Source organism: Amyelois transitella, chromosome 24 (genome assembly GCF_032362555.1).
Source record: "Amyelois transitella isolate CPQ chromosome 24, ilAmyTran1.1, whole genome shotgun sequence".
NCBI classification, from domain to species: Eukaryota; Metazoa; Arthropoda; class Insecta; order Lepidoptera; family Pyralidae; genus Amyelois; species Amyelois transitella.
Window position 1 is genome coordinate 3,314,772 of NC_083527.1, and position 18,801 is coordinate 3,333,572.

Sequence of the window (18,801 nt, forward strand, 5' to 3'; positions counted from 1 at the left end):
ATTTAAAATCGATTTTTTTAAAGTAAAAATTGATTTTTTTACGTGATTTTTTAAAAATTAATAATCGATTAAAAATCGATTTTTATAATCATACAATAAATGCACTCCGACATTACGTTTTTGTCTTCTGGCTTGGAGCCCGGAACGCGAACTGCCAAAGAATACTATCATAGCTCCATAATATTACATTAACGCCATCTGTGCATTCTTTCTGTGCTCTTAAAACAGTTTAGATGATTAATTTACTTTATAGACGACCTCTGTGGAGCAGCGGTAGTACGCTTGTCTGTGACACCTGAGGTCCCGGGTTCGAATCCCGGTCAGGGCATGATGAGAAAAGAACTTTTTCTGATTGGCTTGGGTCTTGGATGTTTATCTATATAAGTATTTATTAAAAAAATATAGTATCGTTGAGTTAGCATCTTGTAACACAAGTGCTGAAACTTCATTTTTCAAACTTGATTGTTAAAAACTTTAATTTGTGTTGATTATATAAGAACTTACTGTTTCTATTGTTTATTTTTAATGAATAAATCTATTGATATAATTATATGGCGTTTATTTTGACATAAATTGAAAAATTAGGAAAATCTATCAATATAATAAAATCGATTATTTTCTTAAGAAAAATCGATTATTTGTTAATCGATTTTTCATACTTAAAAAATAAATCGATTATATAAAAATCGATTTTTTATCAGCAATGTCACATCCCTAGCTGATTGATTTATATTGCTATTGTCAATGTCAAGTGAAATGCTTAGCAAGACATGCGATATAAACATTGACGCTTTGTAACCAACTTAAAAAATGAGGAGGTCAATTCAACCGGTCATTTTTATAAATGTTATTCATGGTTATTTTTATGTATATCTCCGATATTTATAATTCGATAAGAAAATTATTTTTGTATTTAAAAGAATAGAGTATCCATGTGGTTACATAGAAATTTGGTTGAAGTATTGTCATAAATGTGGAAGATATTCCAGATAACTCTTCAAAAATGAACAGTCAAGCTCTATTTTTTAAAATTTCAATTGTTCGGAAAAATAATTCAAAAGAGTAGAACTGTTTTGCATTACAACAAAACAGATATTATATACAATTAACACACAGCATAGATAATGAAGAAGCTGTCTATGGTTTTACCATACATACGGTATAAAGCCAACAAATTGTCATTGGTTTAGCTTTCATTTCGGGTCACCGCAAGACATATCCAGCCTGTCAATGTCATCTCTTCATAGTAGTTCTTCAGCAGCAAGAGCCTTGCTCTATGCTGTGTGTTAATTGTATATAATATCTGTTTTGTTGTAATGCAAAACAGTTCTATTATATACGGTCTTAACACACAGCATAGATAATGAAGACTTGTTTGTTATCTGCTGGTGACAAGAAATGATTAAGAACCTTTATCAAAGGAACCAAAAACGCTATGTGAACTGTAAGCTGAAAAAAGAAATAAAAAATATGTTATATCTTTTAAATCAACTCACTTCAATTAAAATTGTGATACCCAGGTAACAGAAATTGAAATGTATCACTTGCAACATATTTACATGCCTATTACCAATAGACCTGATAAATGTTAAAACAACATTTAATCTCAATAAATAAAAAAAATCTTATTTAAATTAGATAATTTCAAGCTTGAAATAAAGTAACATTTAAGCATAACATGTTTTAACTCTTTACTACTCCATATATTTGCAAAACAATTATTATTAAGTTTAAGGATAATGTACTTAATAATTTTATTCACTAAATGAAGTTAATGATCAACATCATTAATTATGTTATTACATCTTTCTACATAACAACTTAAATATTCAAAAAGTTATTTTGTTCTCAGTCATTTAAGTTAATCTGTGACTTATATACTGGATGGCAGTAATGTTGACAGCAGTAATGATTACTCCTATTAATGTGAAATGATGAATTTCCTCAATTAAAATTTTTCTGAACAGCTGAAAGGGCCACCGCCGACCTTATACTTCCAGGAAATGCATCAATAATAATTTCTTTGAAAATAGTACTTATACACACAGCTATCATAGCTGTAAAAGCAGGCATATTGCTCCCATAAAAGGTTTAAAAAAAAATAATTATATATATAATATTAAATTTCCACCCTCAAGTTCAGGATTTATTGAAAGTTCAAAGTTAAACTAGGCAAACTCTTTCCTCAGCATGGGGCAATAAACGCCATCTTGACTGCTCATAACTTCTAGAGTCAGTTAGAGAACAAAATTCAAAATTGAGGCCACATAATTATATCATCTTATATTATACCTTGTTCGGTTATAACAAGTAGTGTTAAATCATGAACTCTACTTCCCGCAGCTAATGTAATATATACAACTATAGCTGCTCTCCTGGAGAAATGGAATAATGACTCTATGAAAGGGGTTTTGATCAAACCATTTTAGGTCCCAATTGGGGGCTCTTATTAGTCTGGGGTTAAGCTCTAAGTATAACTTTTAATACTTGTCAATAAAGAAATTGTTTGAATATTAATTATTAACAGCTCCACAAAAGGTCAAAATAGCTTATTTGTGTGAACCTATTGTGTTATAAGCCAGGTGTTTCCTTTAGAATAAACTGCCTAAAAATCAAGCCATATCATTAGTCTATTTATCATTTATTCTTTTTAGCTGGCCCCAAGAAAACCAAGCTCCTATAGGAGTTTTATATGTTGAAAGAGTAGATGGTCGCCAACTACTTGTACTTCTAAATAAATGCCATTCTTTAATAGACCAGTGTGAGATTTGACTCGACTAGCCTCAATCATCCATGCCTGGAAAGATAATTTGCTGACCATTAGAGAGTATGTCCCTGTGATCTGGCCTATTAGAACCTTCCGCAGGTTCGTGATTGCTACAGGCTCACAGTGCCCTGGTTTGCAGGTCTGGTAGCCAAAAGCATTGCATCCAAAGGGGGACTGTTGGGATATAAGTTCCTTTTGCACAATTAAGGTGTGTCAATAAGGTCTAAATTGTAGTCCCACTGTCGACTGAATGCGTCGCAAAAAGTTGCTGACCCTTGAGTCAAACATAGAGGTTGACCACTCCTGTTTCTTTGGATGTCAATAATTTTATATTTGGGTGCTCCCCACATTTTGAACAGAGCCTCCGAGGCCAGTGTAAGTACCACTCGAGGCCAGTGTAAGTACCACTCGGGCACTGATCGACCTCTTCTAGAACTGAGCGTCGACAATACCGGTTTATCCTTCCGGGAAGGGATCGACTGTATTGGCCTGTGTATACCCAACAAGTCCTCTAGATGGCACTCTATTGACACATATACTGCATAAAGTTCTTCTAGGTTTGAGTGCCAAGTGTTCTGAACATTGTATTTCCCTGAGAGGAAATGACCATTCAGGAGAGCGCCTAGTTCGCATCCGCTGCGTCTAGGCCAGGAAGTGAGTGACTTCTCTTTTGCTCAATGGTGTAAAGCTGTGGTTTATTGCTCCAAGCCACCAATTTAGATCCTGGATAACTTCCAGAATTCTCTTAATTTAGGCAGTTTGCACTACCGTCCCCTCTCTGTTGTATGACTACATACATACATATAATTAACGTCTATGTCTCTTGCAGAGTAGACAGAGCCAACAGTCTTGAAAAGACTGATAGCTGTTTGTTTGGTTTAATTATAGAAAAGAGATTTTCTTGTGGTAGGATACACATTCCTTGTTGGGTGTCCTCTGTGAGAACTAGATAATCGATTATCTGAACAGACATCCCAATTACTTGTAATTTGTCTGCCAACCAGAGAATTCTAGATTTTTTGCTAGAATCTCTGTCACCACACAAGACAGACAGTGCTGTTTTGATCTGATCAGACAGAAAATAGTTATTTTAGTAAACTATCAATCTCATACCTCAGGCTCTTAGAATTCTGAAAGCCAGTTTGTGACTGTTGCAAAGATTTGAGGGGCTGGTGAAAGACCAAAAGTTAGGGCAGTTACTTGTAGTTATTGCCCCTAGTAGATGATCCACAGAAATCATCTGTGGTTTTCTGCTATTGATATGAAAAATAGCTTGTTGCAAATCTACTTTTACAAGGCAATCCTGCTTTTGGAGGAAAACAGAAAAATCAATCTGAGATACAAATTTTGTAAAAACAAAATGGTTGACGCCCTGCAGATCGAAGATGGGTTGCATGATCCCATCTAGTTTCTGAACTAGGAACATTTTTTGAATAACCTGTGGTTAGATTTGGGGCATGTTCTAAAATCCCTTTTGGATGAAGACATGATAATAGACCTATGCTCAAAATGCTTTGTTGTGAAGGATTTGACAATATTCTTGGAAGGATATATATAAGGCAGTATTCACTTAAAGGGGGTACAGCCCTGGTATATTGTTTTGAGTCTGAACTTACTTGCTACCAATATGTCCAATGCTTGAAAACATCATCATTGATCTTTCAAGCACTCACCTCAAAAGAATGCGTCATTGTCCTAGAGTTGACTTATTGGAAGTCAGTCCTCATCACAGATTTAAAAACATTTCTTGTTGTTTTATTTCATTATCACAGTTAATAAAGTTGAGTATGTATTTAAAAAATAATAATAATAAAAACAAATTATATTCTGAGGATTCTAGGAAGTTTTTCCATGTTGTATGTTGCCAATGCAACATATTTGTGACTAAAGGCCTAACTATTTTTGCATTTAAATCAGACTTAAAATATTTGAAGTTTGTTTGTTTGTTTGTAATATCTTTATTGCACAGAAATTGACACAATTACTTAATTACTTATTTTATTTTATTACACTTATATTAACCCAATCAATCTTTATCTTTCTCATTATATAAAGACTGACTTGATATTTTTTTATTTGACAATGCCACTTTCCTTTAATTAGTTAGGTGTATTCAGACATAGCTTTGTGCCACAAAAGAAATAATAATTTCAGAATTGGGCAAATTTTCTAATCTGGGAAAGAAATTTTTTAATCTGTAATGTATCTCTAAGATTCATGTTTGAGGATGAATCAGTTAAGACTTTAATTTGTTAAATTTATATTTAGAGATTAAATTGCATCTCACTTCAATGCACTCGGACCTTTTGTACCACAAATAAGTTGCATATTATCCCATTTTTTATTAGTTTGTGATCCCTGACCAAAAATAAATTAACTTGGTCAAAAAAGGTTTCATTCAAATTACTATTTTATTGGTAGCGCTCCCCAATCAACTAAACTCTGCAGACCAGCCTGATATATACTACAGTGTAGTAACTACACTGTTCTAAATTTATATTTTGTTAGTCGGCAATGAAATTTTCTATTGCCAGCAAATAGTCTTTTTTGTTTATTGAAATGGTAGACTTCATTATTAACCTGTAGTGATACAAATTTCAAACTAGCTGTGCCGGTTTGTAATGTTTTTTTTTTTTTTTTTTTTTTTGTATTGTATACCCTTCCAAGACTTAGAACCAAATTTTGCAAAGTTGTCAATTCTTTCAAATGTCTCTTCTCAGTTGGTGGAATAATCACATTAATTTAAAGCTCGATACCTCCTTCGCCCAAAGCCAAATCAGTATTGTTAAATTAGGGTTTCTCAAAAAGCCCTGATGTTATTTTGACGGGGCAGCCCCATCATCACACTACAAAGATTAGCATTTGACATGGCAGGCATATATGGGACAGTGTTCACAATGTAATTAGAAAAGCAAGCGACCTGATTAATCCAGGAATCAATTCTTGCATCGTGAGATTTTTTAATGGTACTTACGTCGATTGTTTGGTGGCAAACTGGCATGACTGTCTTCATCTTCCGAAGATGAAGAACGAATTAGTTATACTACTGCCCTCAGCCACCGGATTCACATTTTGCTCTCCATTTGGAGCGGCAGATGTGGACCCTCTGAACCCACTCACGTTTGAACTTTGCATATTACTTACGTAAAATTATTAAAATATTTTCTTGGTTTCTTATCGTGGTAGATAAAAAACCCACTTTGAAACACTTTTCATTCAGTAATACTAATTATTTTGAGTTTATGAAAAAATTTTCATAAGCGAAAAACCGTTGCGCGGCAAAACCAAAAACGCTATGAAGAGATGACATTGACAGGCTGGATATGTCTTGCGGTGACCCGAAATGAAAGCTAAACCAATGACAATTTGTTGGCTTTATACCGTATGTATGGTAAAACCATAGACAGCTTCTTCATTATCTATGCTGTGTGTTAAGACCGTATATAATAGATAGATTGTCTATGTGAACCCATAGAAATTTGGTTAAGCTTTGGTCATTAATATTCCTTTGCGTAGCTGTCGCCGCAAAAGAAATCAGACTGATCACACAATGTCGCTGTCATGTATCTTGTCAGTTGTCAGTTGTACCTTTTTTCGAATAGATAAATACAAGTACGACGACGAATTTTTCGCTGTTTTACTCGAAATATTTTTTATTTGTATTTTCTAACTTCTAGAAATAATGGGTGTAGATATTCTTGGTTTTGCTTATGCTGCTACAGTGGCCGCCGGTGGTATTATGGGCTACGCGAAAGCAGGTTGGTCCATTTTCAAATCTACATCTACATCAATACACATTTAATACTCAACATAAGTTTTGGCGAAGAGGCATGGACCCAAGCCTCCCTTCCAATTAGGAATGGAGGCTTAGGAATCCGAAAAATTTCTTGTGTAGCCCTGCCGGCTTTCTTGTCCTCTATCCACAGCACATCTAATCTTGTAGGTAATATTCTTAAGGTCCCTGCGACTACAAACTATGAGATTGCGTGCTTGGATGAGGCCACAAATGCCTGGCTAACCGGACCGAGTCCAAATCTTCCCTCCAAGCTACAAAGCCAAAGGGCCTGGGATTCCATTTCTTCTAATTTTATTTTCAGTTCTCTTTTAGAAAATTCCTTTAGCAGAGATAGGGCTAGACTATTAGCCGTGTCCAGACCAGAGTCCGGACATTGGCTTCATGCCTATCCATCTCCTGCTTTAGGAACTTTTCTAAATCCCCTAACTCTTCGCGTGGCTGTCGGTCTCAGAGTCGGGGCTGAAGTCTGTGTGGACCACAGCTGTGCCTCTTGTGGGGTTTCTGTTGATCGCCTAGGTCACCATGGTCTTGCCTGCTCCTCGGGTGCCGGCCGCCAATCCCGCCATGCTGCTCTCAATGACATCTTGAGACGGGCGCTTGTCAGCGCCGACGTCCCCGTGGCCCTTGAGCCCCAGATCGTGCGAGACGATGGCAAGCGCCCCGACGGGATGTCATTGATACCCTGGCGCATGGGTCGCGCGCTGGTCTGGGACGCCACTTGCGCAGATACGCTGGCGGCGTCCTACCTCCCTGCGACCAGTAAACAGGCTGGTGCGGCGGCGGACGCCCGGGAGCGCTTCAAGACCAATAAATACAGTTGTCTTGGCGCCCAGTACGAGTTCGTACCGTTTGGTGTCGAGACACTTGGTCCTTGGGGCAAGGGCGCGCGGGAGCTCCACAAGGCGCTCAGCAAACGCCTGAGGGAGGCAACAGGAGACCCTCGCGCGGGCAGCTTTCTTGCGCAGCGTATTGCTATTGCAATACAGCGCGGGAATGCTGCCTGCGTGATGGGAACCCTTCCTAGGGGTCAAAATTTAAACAATAATGTTTTTGGCTTGTAATTTAGAATAGTTTTTTTTTATTATTATAAAATAATTAATATTAGTTTAAATTATTTAATTAGGTATATTTATTATTAGTACTTTTCTGATTAATTACATCTACATTAGTTAAATAAACTATTTTAGTGTGAAATCTTAATGTGATGTATAAAACACATTGGGATAGACGTATCCAAATCGATTTATAAATGAAGTTGCAACAAAAATCTTTTTGCAACACAAACATGATTCAGTCTTAATTCTAGGTCTAAAAACCCAGAAAGCATTTCTCTAAATGTTGTTGATAAGATAATTCAAAGTAGTAACAAGTGTGTTTTGTTAAAACTGCTTCATCATCATCAGAATCTAATATTTTGCGCAAGGAACAGAACTTGGCTAAAATATGTTATGGACTGTAGAGTTCGATGACCCTGATTTCTTGGCTATAACCTAGATAACACTATTAAGAGTCACTGAGAGAACTTTTAAGTTGCGAAATTTAAGTATATACATTTTTAGGGTTAGGCGGTTCCCCCACCTTAACAAATTTATGAACATAAAGGTAAAAGAAAAATCTTTGAACATAGAAGTAACATAAATGAAACTTTTGTTTTAAAATTCCAACAAAATCCATTAAATTAATTAAATAGTCATTGGTACTTGGCCACAATGGGATTCAAACCAGTGCCTTTATACACAAGAGCATTTTCACCAGAGTTTATTATTTTTATTCAGCCTTCGAGACTGGTGACTCTGTCTATCCCATATATTTGTAACAAATAAACTATTAGACCTTTTTGGAAGGAATTTGCCACAGAAATAGAATAGACCATGGAGTACAAGTAACTTTCTGGAAATTCCCACAGGAAGGACTCTCCATGCAAATGTTGGTAATAAATATAGGCAATGTATAATTTTTTCAGGTTCCATACCATCATTGGGTGCTGGTTTAATCTTTGGATCAATTTTGGGTTTGTATTTTGTTTATCTACATATGTACATCTAATAAATTACTTATCATAATAATAAAGCAATGTCTGTACTTAAAAGGTAATGCCAAAAATCTAAAATATGGAAGATCCAAATAAGTCCAACAGAAGTGAACAATATTATTTTTAGAAATTCTGCTGGTTTGTATGTTTGTACGAAATGCGAAAACTATTGCTATGATTTGAATGTGGTATAGAATATAATAATACCTCCCGTACCCCTTAAAGTTGCAATAGCTTGTAAATAATTTGTGTCTATGCTGGTCTGATAGAAAACACAGAGTATATGCCAGCGTCTTCTCTCCCTGTGCATATTTTATAAGACTTTCTTTCTTTTGTAGATTAAGGCTTCGCCATACTTTCAGTGATTCTACCAATGGTTTGAAGAGACATTAAGTTACGAAATTGGTCCAAATCAAACAAGTGAAAAGTCTTACGAACTTGTGATTCCTTTTGTTTTGAGGAAGTTTTTTCAAATAATAGTGAATATTTTTTTACTTTTTTAGGCGTCGGCGCATATCAGCTTAGTCAAAATCCTTCTAACTACGCTCTCATGCTGGGAACGACAACGACACTTGGCGGTCTCATGGGATACAGGTATGATGTATTCCGTGCTTATATGGGCTTCTAATTTACCGTTCGCAAACAAAAAGTTTACATAACACATTTTTTACACTTACATAAAGTCACACAGGGGTATGCAGATAGGTACCACATTTTTCTTTTTCTTTTCTTCTTTGTGGCAATCAAACTTCTTCTCAAAACTTATTTTTGCCAGTCACTGGCCACATTCCATGCAATACGTCCAATTCTTTCACATTCATCACTCACTTCATGTTAGCTCTTGACCTGTTTTCGCCAGGACTTTCATATTTTGATCTAGGCTAAATAAAAAATGTCACACACATGCATGCACACAAAAAAGTGTTTATATAAACAGTATTTTTGGCAGATGCTGTTGCCTCCTTCCTCATATATAGATGACTGATGACATTTTTTTATTTTACTTACCATAAACCTCTTAAACTTAATCTCATTGTCTTTCAGGTTCTACAACAGCAGAAAGTTCATGCCGGCAGGCCTGGTGTTCGTTCTATCTGTGGGAATGTTGGCAAAACTGCTTGTCAAAAATGTTGGCAACACCAACTCCCTACCCGTGAAGACTGGTTAATATCACTTGTTATTTAGTAGTTATTTGTACTGTCAACAGCTTTTCAAGTCTTCCATCATGATCAAGTTGCTTTTGAGCCAGGGGTCCCCTACCTAACCTCCATTGTTTAGGTAATTAAATAATCTTGATACTTATATACTTTTGTTAAAAAAAAAAGGTTAATAGATATGTTTATGAGATAGGTTTTATTCTGCATATATTATGTGGTTATGATGATGATAAAAGATGTATAATAGGTATTGCAAAAGTTGATAAGCTGTTGAATGTATTAAGTACAGTCGGCCAGAATAAGTTACGTGTTTAATAATATTAACAGTCAGCTTTTAACAAATTAATGCTTTTATTTTATATTAAATTTAAAGCCACCTTTGTGGTTTTATGCAGATCGCCGGGAAAGACATATTCATTAAGTTTATAATAATATTTATATTTCTAAAGCATAATCTTGTGACATTTTAATACTTTACATGGTAATACTTTACATGGTAAAGTATTAAAATGTCACTAGAAAACTTAAAAAGGTCTGGCCGTACTGTAAGACTGTAATATATTTAGTAATTGATAGAGTTGTACGTATTTTTGTCAATTTTTCATAATGGTTAAATAAACCAGCCAAGTATGTCGCGCCACGCGAATGAAGGTCCGTAATTACCCATACCTATAACAATAACGCTTACAAAAAAACCACTTTTCATTTCGCCCAGTCAAGATTTTATACATACATCATCAGGTCTTTATTCATTATGGAACATTCATTTATTTAGTGAATTTTATTGTGTGTCTGTAGTGTGATATAATCGAGTCAAAAACTTGCCACAGAAATACTTCCTGTAAGATACCTTAACATTTTAAGAAGGCATTCAGTTTAATTGCAGTAAGACAGACGGACTTATGTGAAAAAATTATAAGGAGTCGATACTACGGAACCCCTAAAAATAAGGCAATAATAAATTTATACTACGCACCTAATACGAAATAATAATTATGTATAAAAAAAATATACTACGTAATACGAAATAATATTTATTTGTAGCTATATTAATGTTCTATGTATATGTTGTAGCGTAGGGATTTCAAGACTTGAACATACAGTAGCCTTAGCTGTGACGCAGTGGCGCCATTTTTACAAAAGATATTTACTTTGTTATACATTTTGTTCTCTTTTAGTTGAAACGCCCGATGAATTGTGACCCTATTTTTGTATAATGTGAAAAATGGCGAATAAAGCGGTGTCGGGGATAAGTATTCTTTTCTTTATTTTTACCATGACCTGATGAAGAAAGAAATTAGAAGAAAAAACGACCTTATGGAACGTAAATAGTAACATGTTAGTCTTCTTGTTCTTTCTAGCGTTAGTGTCCCAGTTACAACCTCACCTTTCATGTGAGGAGCCTGGTGTGGGCTTTTACGACTTTGATCCTGGATTAGGTTTTTACACGAAGCGACTCCCGTCTAACCTCCGCAATCTTTGCAACGGGGAGTAAGTATAATACATATTGAATCATGATTACACATTCAGTTGCCTGAATGTGCAGGTGTTTCCTCACGATGATTTCAAAGCGCTCCATTTTTGAAACCATGAATCCAAACTGTCGGCTGTGTTATTAGATTTTTTGTTGTTCTTTTTGATTTGGATTTTAAGTTAAAACGAACTCGTTATTTGGTTGAGTTTTCGTACGATTCGATTCGGCGGTATGTCGCAATTCTGCGCCTTCAAATATTGCCGATGCGACGTTTAAATTGTAATGGGTTTAGATGACTTTCTGCCACGTCGAAAAAGGAGAGAAAAGATAATGCATATATATGTCGAGAAAGACAAAGTACTTAGGTAATGAAAATGAAACAAAATATATGTTTGTTATTTTCTAATTCTTTTCTTATAATTTAGATAATTTGTGATGAAATAAGAAAAAATCCGTACATAAATAGTTCGAACATAATAAATAGTTAACGGCAAGCTGTGTACAGTTGAAATATTCACTGTGATTCTTAAAAAAAATATCGAAATATAAACTTTTTGTTTTACGCTATTGGTAACTTTATGATTAAAGAACTATGTCACATAAATAATTTTAGCAATTCAAAACAGACTTAAATTATAACAAATTGAAAATGAAACAAGGCGATCAGATTCCCTTTAAAAAAAAACAGCATTCACGAAAACAGTGTAAAAGCAGCTTAAAAATAAAGGATACTAAATTGTTCAGATGGTTGCGAACCAGTCGCACTATTAAAAAAACTTAATACAAAACCTATTTTAACATTTAGGCACGTAGTGGCAGTTTCGTAATTCGAAATTCGAACGCTATTTTTTTACAACCGTTTACGAAGGTAGGCTAAAGAGTATTTCTTAAAATTCCAAAACCGTCGCAGTTCCCATCACTCGCAGGGTTGGCCCCGTTTCTAACTTATAAAATAGTTCATTAATAGTAACACAATCACATTGTAATATCACTCACTGACCTGCATCCGACACAATACGTCTTGAGACGCATTACACACATCACACTATCCCGTATCAATGTATTGTCAAAAAAAGTAAAATAAAATCAAGCAAAAATCCGTATCTGCTTGCTTTTATTTTTTATTAATACCCCTAAAAAGAGGTACCAGTCTATTATGCTTCACTATTATGCAGAAATATACTTATATAATGCAAATCATGACATCATATTTTGTTAAAAAAGTTGTATTGTTGTTCAACATACAAGTTTGCTTCAGCATGTGTAAAAATATGCATAAAAAGCGAGTTTAACGTTAATTACCTATTCTGTTATACATAACTCGTTAACGCATTGTAAGTCGTCTTGATGTAATTAAAATTAATTATTCACGTACTTATTAATAAAATAGCCAATGGATTGGCCAATAAAAATATTTACAACATTTATTGATATTATCCTATTCGTTATTATTATTTGGAACATAAAGGCGACTTTCCATTGCGTATAACACAAGTTGATTATTATTGAAGTTATTATATCTTGCGAAGTAAAATTATTTTATACATACATATTTCCTGTCTTATGCAAAGTTAATTCGACAAAGATTAAAATCTACCTGAATATCAAATGACACATGTATGTACTTAATTTGCATTTAAATACAGTTGAAAATGAGTATATATTTCGGATTACAACTTTTACACGGTAGTGTGTGAGCCAAGTTCGGATATGATCACAACGTATTCTTACGGGACGTGCATTTTCACTCAATTTGAAAACCGGCACGGTGATTATCTAACATTTACAATCGCGGAATGATAGCAATAATGATATCGCACGCGTTTTTTGTATCCTGAACATTGATAAAGAGCATACAAAAGATGCAATGTAGGTACATCAGTCTGCATATAGATTGGTAAATGTACGTGATAATCCCGCTGGGACTTTGGTCCTCGGTAGGCCTCCGCGGCCCACTTCCGGAGTGGCAGTCTTGTCCATAGTCCGCTTCTTATTTTAATGGCGGCTGCTGAAAGCAGATAAATTTACATGTATATTAGAGGATGTTTTAAAAGCCCATAGTAATAATGAAGTATTTACAGCAGATAATAAAATATACGAATACAAGTATCAATAATGAATTACTTATACTATCAGTTTTTATATTTTAAAAAAGTACTTAAACATATATCAAAGTATAAAAATATTAACACGATGTATAAAATATTTAGTATTAGGTATTTGTAATCGAAGTTTCTTTAGTTTTTAAAATAAGACTGAACTACTTAAATAAGTACGAATAAGAAACTATTAAGAAAGATGGTATGTAAATTCACATATCCAAGTCCATCAACAAATAAAGAACTAGTGTTAGGAAAACATTATTGATTGATCTCTGTTAATAGTTTCTTTTAAATACATGCTTTATTTTAATTGACATAAATGAATATGGTAGAAAACATGTAAAAGTACACATAATGTATTTTAAAGAAGTAATACAAACATCGTCACTCCTGCAAGATTTTTGCTAGTAGGTACTGGTCTTTTGTAAAGTCTCAAATGATACAGCCATTTTTGAATCGCAATTTTTTTTCTGTATCTTTATGAAATGTAGTTGGTATATAGTACTAACTCTGGACTGCGGGACAAGTATCGCTGTATCGTTTGACGTCATGACAGAAATCGATACAGCGATAGTTGATTGATTGAGACATATTTCTAAATACAGGTAACGATGTTTTTTTTTTCAAATTATGTTATTAAGAGTGTGTAATAAAACATTTAAAAATAGGTAAAGAAGTACAATATGATAGTGATGGTATAAATGTATTCGGTCGATGTTGTCTCGGTAGATCGATATGGAAGAAAAAGTTTGTCTTGCCGTTAAACACAAAATGCAAATATGGAGTTTCGCTTTAGGCATCAATGCTAGGGTTTACGATTATTTATACATTAGTACTTAAATAGTATCGTTTTTTTTTTATACGAAATGTATTTTTATAAATAAACAGGTGTTGATTGTGCCAAGTTAAATGAATCTCCACATTTGCTCCAATTAGTTTTTAAGTGAGAATGTTGCGTATGAATTCCATGCGGCGACGTCGATGAATGACTCCTTATATCTTACCAATAATTTATTCTACTGCTGTATTTCCCCTGTAGTCACACCAATCTGGCCGGTTCAATCTGAACTTGCTGAGAATTTGCGTCGGGCCTTATCAAGTTTGGTTGCGAATAATAGGTTCCTATTTTGAAGAGTGGCTGCACTTTTTGATATGGATTTTTCGTCGTCCAACTCGAGTAATTGTTCGAATATGTATTTTTACCATAGTATCCTTTATCGTAGTTTCGTGTTGTGAAATCTTGAAAATCGTACGGGCTTCTCGTTGTTGAGACTGAGTATTTGTTTATTGAAGGTGGGAATGTATAGCTTGGTTGCGAGTAGTGGAATTGGAATGGTGATCTTGTAGTGCTGTAGTAGTTCTGCGTTGTTGTCGTTGTATTGGTGGTTTGCTTTTGATTGTAAAAGTTCTGTTCATATGGCTGTGTGGTTGCTTCGTAACTGTGTTCGTTAAATAAATTCATTAGTATCGTGTTGTAGTAATCCGACGGAGTGATATTTTTTTAACTCAGGGCGGTGCTATTTTCATAAAGACGGCATTAACTTCGTTAAAGAAAAATAAAAGCCCTATTTCAAATTGAACTGCTAAATGGAACATATAATTTTAAATTTAGGTAATATCAACGTTGATTAATATAGCACCACCCCCCAGTGACTAGTTGTTTTTGTCCTCATTTCAGAACTGTACCATGTAAATACTAGCAAACGTTCTTACTGAAGTACGTTACTAGTATTATTACAGATAGGTATGTTATCCTGTATGTAAACGGATTTCATATGATAACTGATTCTATTTAAGAGTCAGCGGTCACCAGTTGTTCTTAATCAAGTGTGATAGTTGACTTATAATAAAATACAAAAGGATTCATATATACTTGTAAAATAAATTTACAATGGAATAAAGGTCATGAATGCCGATTTAGTCAAATGCAAAACAATATATAAATAATGATATTTCAAAGTCAAAGAGTTAAAAAAAATTAATAATTACCCTATTATTGCACACTCAAAAACTCAATCGGCAACCATATGTTATATAATTAAAAGTCGGCGCATAACCTTACTTATTTGCTTAGCTTGGCTAACGCACAACCGCGTACCTTTATGAGTACTTCTATAATAATAGAAGACTTTTGGGATGACTGAACTATTAGATATTTACTCATGCATTTCATGAGTGGTAAAACTTGCTAGACACAATTCCTCTACGGCCAGGAATTGTGTCTAGCAAGTTTTACCACTCATGGTACTCAGGACTCAGGAGTTACTCAGGTAAGGTATAATCAGCATAATCAGCGCCTGCCAGCAATGACTGAACATGCATCTAGCAAGCCTAATTATTACATACATACATATGGTCACGTCTATAGGTCACGCGGGGTAGACAGAGCCAAGTCTTAAAAAGACTGAATGGCCACGTTCAGCTATTTGGCTTAATGATAGAATTGAGATTCAAATAGTGACAGGTTGCTAGTCGATCGCCTAAATGAAGAATCCCAAGTTTATAAGCCTAGTACGAGTCGCCTTTTACGACATCCTTGGGAAAGAGATGGAGTGGTCATATTCTTTTTTGTAGTGATGCCGGGACCTTATTTATTAAATTTAGCCTAATTATTTATTAAAAAAAAAATTACCTGGTAATATTCCCAAAGAAGGGGCTCGTGTCGGGGCGCACGTAGCTCGGCGTGTGTTGGGAGTAGTCCGGTATTATGTTCTCGTGTTCCGTTATACACCGCCCGTTTATACAGTACTGGAATTTTTTGAGGGAAATTTTACTTTTTTTTTCTAATAGCTATAGTTACTTGTATATTTGCGGGTAAAGGAATAAAGGGCAACATTGCTCGCTTTTACCGCGTGCTTCAAATCTAATGCTGTCCAGCGAATTTTCATTCGTTTAAAAAAATAGCATGTTAGGACGATGAAACTAAATAGCGAAAATAGAATATATTTTTTTTTATGTCCTATACTATGTGGTCAATCAGCTCAACTTTTACTAGTTATTTTAAGGAAATCCACTCAGTATCATTGTTCAAACATGCTGTGAAAAATTCGTAAACGAACGAAAATTCCCCAACTTTCAACTGTCAACTTTTATCATGCTACATTATGTGGCGGCCATTTTGTCATAGAGGCAACATTGTGCCCTTATGGCAATGAGTTTGAACTGATGAATGCCGTCGCTACAGGGCGAGCTCTCAGCAGCAAACAGTTGAGCTATGAAAGTTATGTAGATTGTGTATGTATGGATGTATGGATGTATATTCACCTGGCCATCACCACAGGGCGACCCCTCGGCGGCGGGGCGGTAGGCGACGCAGTACCCGCTCGCCGCGTCGAAGCAGAACAGTTGAGCGCACACGCGCTCGTCTTTGAAACACGCGCTGAAAGTACATATCACTCATACATAGAATCACGTCTATATCTATAGACAGTGTCAAAAGTCTGGAAAAGACTGATAGGCCACGCTGTTGTTGGTTTGGTTGGTGTTGGCTTGATGATAGAATTGAAATTCAAATAGTGACTGGTTACTAGCTCATTGCCTGAAAGAAGAACCCCAAGTTTATATGCCTATCCCTTAGTCGCCTTTTACGACATTCATTGGAAAGATATGGAGTGGTCCTATTCTTTTTTTTATTAATGCCGGGAACCACACGGCACATATCATTGGCGTTGAAAATAGTTTTAAATACTTTAATATGATTTTCTTTATAAAAAAGGTAATACCAGAAGAGCTGCCAGTCTGAGAAGAATGGCGTTGTATTAATATAAACCTTAATATCTACCGGTATTTTTCACTTTAGCTTAACTTTTTCACATCAGACCATCAAACACGATTATTACCTAGTCCCCCTGTCTTTGCGGCACTGAGCGTCTAACGTCAGCAGTCTTCCAGGCAGCACCCGCGGCAAGGAGTCGTCTTCGTGCGGCGAGTTGTACAAACATGTTGCGGTGTCCCCACTGAAAATAACACCATTATTATATGTTAAAAAAGCATACAGATTTGCAGAACGAGTGGTTCCACTTTGTCATGTTTTTCCCGAGATCCATGGGAAGGAGATGGAATAAGGATAGAATAGTTTATTTTACCTAGTCACAAGTGGACCCCGGGTTCTTTTCCAAAGAGGACAAAACGCTACCGGGATTACAGACGAAGAATGATGAAGAAGTTTGTGGATATTGATTGAAAACTTACTAAAAATTGATGCTCTAGCTAAAAACCTATCCTGGATGTAGGTATCTACAAAAGGTTTGCGAGCAAACATGATAAGTCTCAGCAGAAGAACTTAATTATTAGGCTACAAATTTATAAACATACATACATACATACATATGATCACGTCTATATCCCTTGCGGGGTAGACAGAGCCAACAGTCTTGAAAAGACTGAATGGCCACGTTCAGCTATTTGGCTTAATGATAGAACCGAGATTCAAATAGTGACAGGTTGCTAGCCCATCGCCTAAAAGAGGAATCCTAAGTTTATAAGCCTATCCCTTAGTCGCCTTTTACGACATCCATGGGAAAGAGATGGAGTGGTCCTATTCTTTTTTGTAATAGTGCCGGGAACCACACGGCACAAATTTATAAAAACTTCTGAAATCAAGACTTGGGGATTGGATTTAAGGGTAAACTTGGTTGCCTTTTAGAGCTGCGGAGCTCACACGGGAATCGCTTCGTATAATTAACTTACTCGTTTCAAGATCATGGTTTACTTTTCTCTGGAGAAGAGAGGACGCAATCAGGATTGACGCTAGGAGGATAAGACTTAAGAGCTAAGACTCAAGCTTGGGAATATCGATACATGTTGGGACGAGATTTTTGAACTTACTTCAAGAAGTGATGGAAACTCTGCACGCTGCATGGTGACCACCTAAACCCTTTCTCTGTGTGCCGAAGGTCGGACATGATGAAGCCGTCCTCCCACCTACACTTCTCGGCACCAGGCCCGCCAAGGTAGGAAGGTGGGGGGCTACCGTCGTGCACCGCGCCCAGTCTGGAAATTCGTATTATGTTGGGTATTTACAAAACGGAATATCACTAATAATCAAAGGGGAAAAGTTGGCAATTTTGCCCCATTTGGGGTTTAGTCTCAAAAAAGTTACGTTTAGTTATTTGAAGAGAAATTCAGGTCAAATCATGTCTATAACTTGATACATATGTCGCGGACTTGATGTTATTTGTGTCAAGTATCATTTATGTGTAATTTGCGATTATTCGTATTTTTTTTGTTTATAATTAATTTCTTTTTAAAGCTTCGTGATTTCCATTAGTAATGGGAAAAATACTTACAAATGACCAACTTCGTGCGCAGCTACTATGATACCGGAGAAGCCGCCGGTATCCTCAATTATTGCAACAGAGTTCACTTTCTCTAATCGCTTGTTCACAACGCATGCGCCGCCGACATATGCAAAACCTGTACACCCATAGAGTAGAATTATAAAAAATATAAGACAAAATACCTGGCTGTATTA

At 35.5% G+C, this 18,801-nt stretch overlaps 2 protein-coding genes across 3 annotated transcripts in view; one reads left to right on the forward strand and one right to left on the reverse strand.

Moving 5' to 3' along the window:
- Window positions 1-6,326: 6,326 nt before the first annotated feature.
- On the forward strand, window positions 6,327-11,005 carry LOC106135914 (transmembrane protein 14C). The gene is made up of 4 exons (XM_013336322.2): window positions 6,327-6,525; window positions 8,527-8,574; window positions 9,099-9,189; window positions 9,640-11,005. Exons 1-4 carry the CDS (start codon window positions 6,450-6,452, stop codon window positions 9,761-9,763), a joined length of 339 nt encoding a protein of 112 aa, XP_013191776.1. The 5' UTR covers window positions 6,327-6,449; the 3' UTR covers window positions 9,764-11,005.
- A 610-nt stretch (window positions 11,006-11,615) lies between these two features.
- LOC106135913 (A disintegrin and metalloproteinase with thrombospondin motifs like) overlaps window positions 11,616-18,801 on the reverse strand; it is a 112,989-nt gene continuing 105,803 nt past the window's right edge. The window contains exons 11-16 of one of the 2 annotated variants that reach the window (XM_060951123.1): window positions 18,617-18,743; window positions 18,156-18,320; window positions 17,168-17,284; window positions 16,593-16,707; window positions 15,961-16,076; window positions 11,616-13,231 (exon numbers count right to left, since the gene is read on the reverse strand). In XM_060951123.1, coding sequence (XP_060807106.1) covers window positions 13,222-13,231; window positions 15,961-16,076; window positions 16,593-16,707; window positions 17,168-17,284; window positions 18,156-18,320; window positions 18,617-18,743 — 650 coding nt within the window. In that variant the 3' untranslated portion in view covers window positions 11,616-13,221. Of the gene's footprint in view, window positions 13,235-15,960; window positions 16,077-16,592; window positions 16,708-17,167; window positions 17,285-18,155; window positions 18,321-18,616; window positions 18,744-18,801 lie in introns of both variants that reach the window. The other variant, XM_013336321.2, reaches the window with a different exon arrangement.